The 12,006-nt window shown below is 33.0% G+C and overlaps 1 protein-coding gene across 3 annotated transcripts in view; it reads left to right on the top strand.

Moving 5' to 3' along the window:
- The first annotated feature begins 2,395 nt into the window (after window positions 1-2,395).
- LOC133205485 (autism susceptibility gene 2 protein-like) overlaps window positions 2,396-12,006 on the top strand; it is a 43,150-nt gene continuing 33,539 nt past the window's right edge. For all 3 annotated transcript variants that reach the window (XM_061341313.1, XM_061341312.1, XM_061341311.1), the window contains exons 1-2: window positions 2,396-2,815; window positions 4,909-4,998. In XM_061341313.1, the coding sequence (XP_061197297.1) occupies window positions 2,585-2,815; window positions 4,909-4,998 (321 nt within the window). In that variant the 5' untranslated portion in view covers window positions 2,396-2,584. The remainder of the gene's footprint in view (window positions 2,816-4,908; window positions 4,999-12,006) is intronic.

Below are 12,006 nucleotides of genomic sequence, written 5' to 3'. Positions count from 1 at the left end.
AATTGTAAAAGATCAAAGGATTTTTGAGATATTGTCCGGAAACGAACGTGTTCCACACAGACAGATTGTATGAATTTCTGACCTTGACCTTTGACCTCAAAATCAATAAGGGGTCTTCTTTAGGCCATAGGGGGTTGAAATATTAATTCATTGCAAAAGTTCAAAGGCTTTTCGAGATGTCCGGAAACGAAAATGCAGTATATCCCTCACTTTCAGTGAAAAAGGGGGGTGGGGGCAAAAGTATCTTAAGTGATGTTTTGAAAGTGAGCTAAACACAAAATGGGGAATAGTGGGGTCAGAAAATTATGATACAGTTGAATAGCTCTCGTCAATGTCTATCAGTGTATAAATTTTGATATAAATATCTTGAATAGTTTCTTTATAGGTGAGATGAGCAGAAAGTTCAAATTCATAGGAAGGTTAGGGTCAGGAAATTATGATAAAGTTAGATAGCTCCCATTAATTTGAATTAGTGTATGAATTTTGATAAAAACATCTTTCAAGAGTGTCTTTGAAACTGCCCTCAACGCAAAGTATTACGGACGGATAGATGGAAGGACGTCTCGACAGCAATTTTATATAAATCAGGCCCCCGTTTTACAAAAGAACTATTAGATTAGAATGTAACTTTGCGAATAACTTTTTTTTATATATTAATTTGAAACTGGTCTCAATCTTTGAAAAGAAATAAGAGCGACATTTTTATGCCAGCACATTTTTAACAGAAACATTAATTTTGCAAGATTTTACAATCAACTGAAGTTTTTGGTCTTAGTCTTTTATTCTTTTGTAAATCTGACCTCAGATTCTCTATCCGCTCCTTTTTTTATTGTTGCTAAACCTCGTCAAAAAGGGGAGCGGATCGAGGATCTGATTTTAATCAGTTTAAGATCAACGGAAGACGGACATGACAAACACAACATGCCCTGGTCATATTCGTGGCGGGTCATAAAAATACATGTAGCCTCTAGAACAGCAAGGCCATGTTACTCGTATTATTGAAGCATCTAAATCTTGTATGGATTCAAGTTCAGTTGAATCATAACCTCTTGGGGCTGGTTTGGGGTCGCACTGTAGAGTCAAAATTTTTCATGGGATTAAAGGGGAGAAAAATCTTTCAAAGTCCACAAAGAATAATTTTTTTTTTCTATTTCTTGATTAGCATTTCCTAACAAGCGTGTTCAGAAATGGCTATTTTAAATCCCTAAACTCGAATGGGATTTATAGAATTAAATGTGAATCTGTTATGATTCTATTGTGAATCTAAAGGCACCTCTTATGAACAGAACCACTTTAAGTAACCACGACTATAATAAAGATATCCCGTATTTTTAAAATATATGTGCATTCCTAGTATGTGATTAAAAAATCGCAAAGATCTGGAATATACTGGTTGTATCTCTTGATTTATTTCCTCATATGGAAAACCTCGCTGAAGTCACTTAAATCTTTGATGTGGAAACCAACATGTACATTAGAGGGTAAAAAATAAAATGCCCATCCTCTGTGAGTCATTCCATTCAGTAGGCCTAAAGAAATGATTTTTAATTTCTCTGTCTGAGTGGGGCATAATTATTTGGATTTAGATACAAGTGACATGCATACAACATGATGAAAAATATGAATTATCCTAATTTTTAATTAACTGAAGCTGTTTATATGACTTTATTCTTACTTTCAGTATATATCCAAATGAGTTTTATTCTAATATAGCCTACATGTATAAAGTTCCATTGTTTAAACATAATTTACAATCTATAATGTCTTTCTTGAATGCGATTTTTTGTGCATTCATGCACTGCCTGGAACAGATCACGGTAGAAGAGAGAGAGAGAGAGAGAGAGAGAGAGAGAGAGAGAGAGAGAGAGAGAGAGATTTTAAAAATTATGAGCTAAAGCAAAGAAAGAAATTCAGGAAAGCAGATTTAATTCAATTTAACACATAACTGCTTTGACCAATTAACGCGATAAACTGAGTTGGTATCTATTAGCTATATACTGCTCATTGCAGGTGTAGCTTTAAATTTCAGCCGCATATCTAAGACCGTGTACAGATTAACAAAGAAATGCTGATGTAGCAAAGATATCTCTTATTAAAATTATATATTTATTGTAAAAAAAAAAATGCAATTCTTATATTTATAGTTAGGCTAGAAAATATTTGAAATATTGAAGAGATTAAATTAGCAACCTGTCACAGGAGGCGGATCTCGTTTTTCGTAAGGTGTAAATCAATAATCAGGTAATTCAAGTTATGAAGTTGTGATCCATTCAAGTAAAAGATAAATAAGTCAATATTTTTCTTGTCTCTAAATCACTTGTTTGTTTAATCTTTTCTCGACATTCCAATGCTACATTATTTCGGTGTAGCGGACCGCGGAGGAAAATATGAATCAATTGAGTTGTTCGGCCATATTGTATTTGTTCCGCCATTAGAAAGAGTGGATGTGTTTTGACTTTACTTCGATATGGATTCCTGTTTATGTTATGTTTGATTGGAGTTCAGATGTCCCTTCCTCATTATCTATTGACTATTACAAGTCAATTAACGAGGATGACTTTTGCCTCCTGACTAGGATTTTCCGATGGAAGGCGATCAAAGAAAACAACAGCGCTTCACAAAACGCCGCGAAAGAGTGCACAGTAAGCTAGACCCGGACGGGGGCAAAGATGAGATGGACAGTTCTCCCTCTCGGTCGGATAGCGACAAACCCAGGGCCAAGCCACCTCGACGACGGAGGAACCGTTCCCATTCTCATGATGAAGACATTATTGATGGATTTGCCATCCTAAGTTTTAAATCTTTAGAAGATTTGGTAAGTTTGATAAACTGACTTCAATGACTTACAACATTTTCTACACACCATATATCACCGTGTATTTTGTTTGAGTTAGTGCCTTGAAAACATATTTAGAGTGTTGAAAGCATTAAGATGTTTATGCTTTATCAAGAGATGTGGGACGAAGAAAGATGTAATTTAATCCGAGATTCCTCTGGCCATCATAATCATTCATGGTCTCTCCCCAGGATATTGTGCCTTATGGTCTGGCATTTCTGGTTCCAGTATTGTTCTCATTAAGTGCAATAATCTATAAACAAATTTATTTAAATGGATTTTACTCTGTCATTTGTATATTTATCATGAAATTTACAATCAGCTGATCAGCCTAGACATCAGTCCTGATTAATTATCATGTGTATTGAACTACTATCTAAGGCAGTGGATCAATTATTCTACTGTCACATTCTTTTGACTTTTGTCTGCATAGTAAATGACCATTAAATGTATTATGATGAGAATAATTATTTTATTTTATCATCGTTCAAACAATAATGTTGCCATAATTTTTATTAAAATTCAATCATGCACATATGACATCGACCATGTTAACAATTTGAACAACATGAACATAGGCCTAAAGTGCACGGCACAGAATGAAGAATTATATCAAAGAAATCAAAAGGGGTATAAAATAAAATTGTATTTTATTTTAATCAGTCATCTTTTTTTTATCTTTTTGATACAAAAAAAAAAATGAAATGTACAGAAAAATTGCTAGCAGTTTGAATAAAAAAGTGTTCCTTCAGCACACTTATTATTAAAAAAGAGAGATGGTATTCAATGCACTTACTGCAAAAAATCCCTATATTTTGGAATTTTTGGGAGATCAGTATCAAGCAGTGTTTAATTTGTTATGGAAACATTTCTGGTATAAAAAGTTGTCACAGTCATTACTGAGGAAAATAAACCCTGATTGGATACGGAGGACAGTCTTTTATGTTGAAAGCTTAGGTGATAATCTTGTGAAATATAATGATCTGAATTCAAGGCATCATTAAGAAATATCTGAAATGTTATGATAAAGGTATCATAGTTTTTAGTTATTTTTTCTATGTGGGAATGAAGTAGAATCCCACTCTAAGAATTTGTTCTTGATAAGGCAAATTTTACTGAGATATTACAATTTTAAAAATGGATGCTAGTAAATTTAGATTGTTGCAATTGTAAAGTTTAAGAATAAGGACCACCTTAATATTTTTCAAGGGCAATTTTGAAGAAAATCCCTTAGAGGTGATAATGAAAACTGATATATTTTAATAAAAGATCAGTGTAACATTTGTATACGATAATATGTTGTGTTATTATGTATTTAGCAACTTATTCATTTTTAAGTGGATGTAATTTACACCACATAATTAGTGTCTGTGATAAATCATGAGCAAGAATGATGAAATAGAATTTAATAAAAGTATATTTATATATATATGTAGGACTACATTCTTCATCCTATCAAAATTAGCAAGAAGATTGTATAGCTTTACAAAGGATGCATAGACAATCAAATCAATCTTGTTAACATTTTGTTTGGTGTTACCTTCAAAATTCCAAGACTCAACAAAATCATTTCAATGAATTAAGAAATATTGGTACTATGCACAATACCTGAAATGTTCAATGTGTGAATTTGATGAACTTTACTCTGCCTGTCTTACTGAAAGCTATGTAATGGCAGTGTCTAATTTAATCTGATGTGAAGTATTTTTCCCTATTGCACAAAAACAGATTAAAATTTTCGAACATGAATTTCCTCTTGTTGCTCTGAGGTGAACCAATACTCAAGTAGGTGTACAAATATTATAGTGTAGACTGTAGATAGTCATACAGTGTTAGATGATTCTGATAAACAGCCATGTAGCTTCAAATGACAGTGCTTGTTTTGTTAAGTTCATATTAGATGGGTTTTCATATTTATAGAAACATTCTTTCAGTGCACCTTATATAATAAATTCATCCAGTGGTAATACTTGAAGTTAATTGATTGGTGCATGCAAGCTATGTCATCCCACAGCATACAACAGAACAAAGGAAAGTCTAACAGTTTTTTATCGTTTGTACTTTCCTTTCAGAACAACTTGATGAAACCCTCGAAAACCATTGAACAGAAAGACAAAAAGAATGATTTTGTTAAAAGAAAGAAAAAGAAGACAAGAATAAAGGTAGTGTTGATGTTTACTGATTATATGTCATTAAGAGGATTGTTACATAACAGGGCTGTGATCAGACTTCAGAGCTCTGGAAACCTGAATTGTCAGGCTTTAACCTTCTAAACAAACATCAGATTTCGTTACAACATCTGACAATGCACAGTTTTAGAATTGTTAAAAATTTTAAAAATGAAGGATCAGTAAAATGAAAAAAAATCAATTGTGAACAGGTGACATATGCAGTTGGTATGTCTTGAAATATGAACATGTGTTTTCAGTTATTAGATTTCTTTGAGGGGAAATTTGAAGGAAGGAAAATATTAAATGATCAGTGGAGGTGGTTATTGACACAAGTTTGACTAGATTTTTGTTTGTAGTGGATGTACTGTTGAGATTCTGTTTGGTTTAGAAGACTTTTACAATAGAGTAGCCAGTTAACTTTAAACTCAGGTTGATTCATGTTGGGAAATGTGTCATACGAATATTGTGAAAATTAAACAGTGTCAAGGTTCTTATAATCATTCCAGTAAAACCAATTTATTACCCCCACACCAATATTTTCTCTCTGAGTCATTATCCCCCTTTTTTATCTGATTGTCACTATAATAAATCACATGCAAAGTAGTTACACAAATATGTTTTCTCACATTATTTCTTTCAGTTGGATTCACCATGTAAATATGTGGACATTCTTTCACTGTTTCTCAACATGTGATAGTTTTCTATGACAGAGTCCTCAATGTACTTCATACACAAACCCTTTCCCCCATTAATACCCCCTTTTATAAAGATTTTGGGATAAGCCGCTGCTATAAACAGAAAAGGAGTGACATGGTTAGAAAGGACAAGCCTGGGTCACAGGGTGGGTAATGAGAGTGATGGATGAATTAGTCCTCTGTATAAAAGCTGTCAATGAGAGAGACTCGCGCATGTCATGACAGGAGACTAATAATTAGCTCACATGCAACTGATAAGAATTCTGGAAAAAAACTGCCCTCTAGGAGCAATGATACACTGGATTACATTGTCATGTTTTAATGTAATATGCATGCCTTTAATGTTAAGCTAACCACTTTCAATACCTTTATTCCTTTTAGAGGGGGAGTCATATGCCACAGTGAAAATAAGTGTAATACTCACTGGGAGGCTAAGTTCCACAGCCTGGAGCCCGTTTTAAAATTGGCTCAATGCTTGATTTAATTCAAGATAGATTTTGCGTATAGTGCAGTCATAATTAGAAGAATGGTAGCCAGGATTATGAGAGGCTAGCTGTAGGCTTCTCTTTAAATGTGCACTTTTCAGATTTATTTTGTCAAGCATGATGATTGCCCTTTCATGTCCTTAAAAATACGGCATTTTATTATAGATTCAAAATGTTATATCAGTACTTCTTATTCATTTTAAATATTCTGTCATTATATCTGGAGTCAATTCAGATGCTGAGTGTATTTACCATACATCCCTTGGTTGGCCCTTGATATGTGAATAAATACACAATATATATTACAAGACAATCTACCTTATAGATGCAAATTAATTTTGATTTTTCGTTAAGACCTAATGTGTCTAATTTGCATCAATCTTATGATCTTATGTTACCCACTGGCCAGAACTATTTGGAGATAATTGTATTGAAATCTCCTCCATATCCCTCTGAGTGATCTCCCCTACATACATCTGTAGGAATTTTCTATGAATATGAAAATAAGTAATATTACAAATACTTTAGACATTGCTAAAAGAGTACTAAAATATCTTGTGATTTATGACATTATATCAGCGTAAATTATAACACTGTGTCATCATCTTCTGGTCGTTTCTGAAGTGAGATGTTAAGGTTAACAAGTGCTCTGTAATTCGTAATTTGATAAAATTGATCATCAAGTTTAAGTTAAATGTTTTTATTTCTATGCTTTACTCTACTACTTAGGAAAATAGAAGATCTGTAATTTTAATAATGTATTATTATATAATATATCCACTTGTCTGTTAGTTTAATTTTGTAACAGGCACTCTAATTGACCTCTTACTTTCTCTTTGTATGATCAGTATCAGTGTTTAATAATTGTTTAACTGGAATATATCTTATTATATGATATTAATTACTAATTCTGACCTTTAAGAAGGTACTTAGAGAGAGAGAGTGGAAGTAAAATACAATATATATTAATTGTAATTAATGTCAAAATGTAAGATGCCAAAAAATAACAACCTGCATTAAGCTTGATACACAAATTATACATATCTTCCTGTGCGGTCTAGAACTGAAGTAATCATACACAGAATTCTGTTGATGTGACTAAGACTGAAAAAGGATTACGAAAAAAAACCCCTCAATTTTGATATGATTAGTTTAAAATTCTGGAGGAAAAAGCTGTTGAGAAAGATTTTAAATTTGCTCAACGGACACAAATGCAGAGATTTGTTATTCTTCATTTCCATACAACACTGCTTTTGATATCTCATACCTGAAATAAAAAAATATTAGAATCATACAAAATCATACAAATTATTATGGCTCTTTATACATTTTGTTTATAATTTTCTTATTATTGTTTTCCTTATAATAGAAATTTATTCAAAAAATATGAAATTTGAGTTGCAAATAAAAAAAAATGATTTGAAATTTTTAAAAATATTTATTTATGACATGCATGTATACTACTTTCCCTGTGCATTTTTAACATGATAAGAAATTTTGTTTGCTTCAGTACCATGCAATTTTTCTTTCTTTCAGATTTGCTAAACAAATACAATTTATCTGCATGTTATCTCTGTCACTATCATCATTATTTTTTTTAATTATTAATTTCAGTTATTTACTAATTTACAAGTACAAATGTTTAAAAGATCACTTAATACTTTTTTAATTTTGTAAAGGACTGAATTCAAAATCAAGTGTATGATACGAAATCTAATGGAAAATTGATTTTTATGAAATTCTTGATGAGCAAATTGATGTTCAACAAGTAATGTATTGGACTATAATATAAAAATGGATATATTAAAGGTAATGCTACCATGTATAGAGTGATTATTAACATGGATTGACATTAAGAGTGTAGAATTGCATATAATTTACATGAATTTCCTGAGCCAGAGATTTCAGGATAATGAGGATTTGTTAAACATATTGGAATTATATCTAGGGTCTATGATTCGTTATTGATGATAATTTCTGTTTTTCTCATTGCTAACCTGCACAGATTCCCTATGACTATTAGATTTATGTGATTTTAGATTTGGGGAATGGTTTCATTCAAAATTCAAGCACAGGCAATTTAGGGTTAGGTAACTAGAATTGACTATTGAAATAGTTGCTGAATATGTGACCTTTTAACACAATCTCTAACAAGTGGGGGTGAGGGTAGGGATTGCTGATTGCAGTGCAGGAGGCTCCCCTAAATTCCCTGAAACTTTCTGTGTGCCAAGAAATTTTTTTCTATCCATATTGTAATTTTTATAAAATTGATTAATGCAAAGGGTTAGATTTTATGCTCTCATGTGGTATAATGCCCCATATAAATGCACATTCATATGAAGCATGAAGGAGTTAAGAGTGTCATATGAAGACTTGTACATCTCCTAGAGGTCTGATAGACAGAGTAATACTGAGTCAATGTCTTTGTCTGGAAATGTACCTGTGTACGTTTGTCAGTATTGAGAAAATGTAGATAAGTTGGGAAATTTCAGGACATATATAAACTAAGAGAGACAGGACCAGATCTAGAAGTAAACTTTTGGTTCGGTCATGTAACCCAGTGAATGCACTTCATCACTCAAAAATGTATTATAGAATGTAATGGGCAGTGGCTTGACTTCATCCTCTTGACTCATTCAATTTTTGAAGAACTTTCTTGGAAAACAACTGCCATAAGATATGCTGTCAGAGTTCTAATGCAAAACTTGACGTTTGTGTAAACAAACAAAGGAGAGGGCAGTTGATGAGAGAACTCCTTTGTCTGGTGTCTTGAAGACTTCTGTAACTTCTGGTTAAAAGTTCCTTGCTGGCCGACTTTTCATTTTCTTAGTGAAGATAATCCTTGTGTTAGCTTCAGCATCAGGTGCCTTGTAATAGTTTTCTTGTTTTCTTATTACTGATAGGATTAATTAATTTTGTTCATGTGAAACAAGCAAGGAAATGCATCTCTCTGCATGCAGAGTTCTATGGTTTCCATATCGCTTTTTGTATTCATTACAAATGAACACTACAAAGAACTTTGTCATCCATGGATGATTTGTTACAATTTTTTAGAGAAAGGAAGATACCAAGACAGAAGTTGCTCAGAGCTAACATAGCATAACTTTGCATTGCATTGATATCAAGATGTATAATGTATTAGGTGATTTATATGTATCAGATAGAGCTCAAGTCAACATTAAGATACATCTAACTGACGGAGTCTAGTTATGTCTGGATTTATAAGTTTCCTATTGCAGTAAGCCTGATCAAGGTGTAATGGACAGTTTAAGGTTTCATTTTAGTTTTAAAAAAATTCAGTACAGTAAATGGTGTGACTGAACATAGATATAAAAACCTAGTCATTTTTTAACTCCGAAATGTCTGAATTTTCACTGTAAGTTTACTTTTACTCTGAATTTATACAAGTTGTATTTTAAATCCCCATCACATTTCCCAAAATGACCAATGGCTGATGGTTTTTGAGGCAAAAATAGGATTCTTCTGGCGACAGTTGGCAGTACATTGGCTGTTGTCTTGCCCGACTATGACCTCTTTTTTTATCGGCTGACCAATTTTGTGTCCGTTGAGCAAATTTAAAATTTTTCTACGTCAGTGGCCGATTCCTTCAATTGCAGCAGTCCTTGAATAGTCCGCCAACCAACCTTCGATCATCGTCCGACCATCAGCAGACAGTTTGTTAAGTCAGTTGTTGGTCAGTTGACATTTAGGAATTGTGTTTTTGTAAATGTCGACCAACAGTGAAAGTCAAACTGCAGCTCAGCAAACAATGATCGGACGACGGTTGGTCGAGTCATAAATATTTTTAACTTTTAAAGACATCAGTGTTCTTAGAAATTAATGTAACTACTCTGTGTCGCCCGATACTAGTGTCAGCAAATCATGTTTTTTCAGCTGACGATTCGAGAAAATTTGGTCGCGCGACCATCGGCTTAAATTTGATCTAGGTATTATCAACAAGAGGACTGATCAGCGAAAAGAGTTTATTGCAGTGTAGAATATGGGGTGTAGCTTTCAATCATAATTTTTACTAGATATGTAATATTACAGTGATTCATCGATTGTATTTGATTGCAAGGGCTCATGATAGCCACATCGCATCATCAGGTGTGTATAGCTATACAGTACAAGTTACAGTACAAGTTAATTTTTATTGTTTTGAAAAATCTTGAAATTTACTTGAAATTTAAACATTCGAATTAACTTTTTTTCAGAACTAGCCCAATCAGGCTAGTGATGGCCAAACTTTACAGACCCTAGTAACAACTTTTTACTAGCCAGAAATCAACTGGGATATGAAAATTAATATTTAATCAAGATAATTTTTTTCAGACAAACATTTTTGATTTAAAAAAAATAATACAGGTAACTCTTGATGGCTGGAACTTCGATCTCTCGAAGTTCTTGATCACTCGAAGTGAGTCTCCGGTCCCGAATTTTTCCCCTATATTACTAAGCAAATTTACTCTTGATTTCTCGAACTCTTGATCTCTCGAAACCCTTGATCCCTCGAAGTCAAAATGCAGTCCTGCTTTGCATATTCTATTAAAATTTACCCTCGATACCTCGAAGTGGCTACATGTATGTGTATACAAGGTTATATAATGAGCACCTTTACCTGGACATTTAAATGGCCCCAGGCAAAAGACGCGGGTCTCGAGGAACGGGATGTTTATTCAAGTGACACTTATGCTGCAAGGTGATAATTGGTTTATAATTAATCATATTTTGCCTATATGCTATTGAAATAATTATCGTCGACTGTCTTACGATAATTTAGAGGAAAGTAGTAATTGATTAAAAGACAAAACACTAATTTAATTTTTATTTAGAGTCAGTGTCAAAGTTAAACGAAATATGAAAAAGGCAGAAACAGCCTCAATGTCAATATGATGACTATTATTGGACAAATACTTACAGAACTGCGTTCAATGATCATTTTAGAATAGTCAAAGCTATGTACGATGCTGTACAATGTCGTTTTCATGTAACGAATGCGTAGTATGATGTCCGTATTACAAAGAATAAATAAATATACATGAAATGACGATATACATTTTTTGCTTTACTCAGTTTAATGAAATATTCATCTGAATTACGAAAAAAATATCGTTGTTTTATAAAAACAACGTGTAAAAGGTTAGCACTGCATGAAAATCATTACATCCGGTAATACTAATTCTAAAACCTCTCAACAAACCCTGACAATTCCATACTCTTGAAAACTCGAACTCTTGATCTCTCGAAGTTTTTCCTCGGTCCTGCGGACTTCGAGGTATCGAGAGTTACCTGTACATATATAACACTAAAAATTCCACTAGTCCAATCGGCCTAGTGTTGACTTACATTTTACAAGCCCAATCAAATTTTACTAGTGTTAATTAGGCTAGTCCTTTTGGTGCACACTGGCTAGCATGTAGTGTTAGGCCTACCTAAGTTTAGGTGGGATCTAGCAGATCTCTGGATGCTAGTCCAAATGTTCTAGTCATGAAAAAAGTTAAAGTTGAACCCTGAAAAAAGTCCCTTTTGCAGGTTACCAGATGTTTTCATGTTAAAAGCCTTAAGGATGCATTCACATTATTTGATTGATTTGACTAATGCTTTAAAATTTTCATAATAGGGCATGGAATAAAAGTATAGCATATTTTATCTTAGAATCTGACAGGTTGACATCATGTTTTAACTGTCCTAGTCCATGTCTGTAGTAAATCTAGAAACAATTTTCCTAAGTACTATTCATAATTGGATGGTAAAATGAAATCCAGAAAGCTCTTGCTGGCAGAGAGAATTTGATTTCTAAAGTCGAGGGCCACAGTGTG

This window comes from Saccostrea echinata, unplaced genomic scaffold, assembly GCF_033153115.1.
Source record: "Saccostrea echinata isolate AGI-Se365-2 ecotype Australia unplaced genomic scaffold, CSIRO_AGI_Sech_v1 ptg000054l, whole genome shotgun sequence".
Lineage (NCBI taxonomy): Eukaryota > Metazoa > Mollusca > Bivalvia > Ostreida > Ostreidae > Saccostrea > Saccostrea echinata.
The sequence above is the reverse complement of the archived record's forward strand: the minus strand, read 5'-3'. Positions and strand labels throughout refer to the sequence as shown.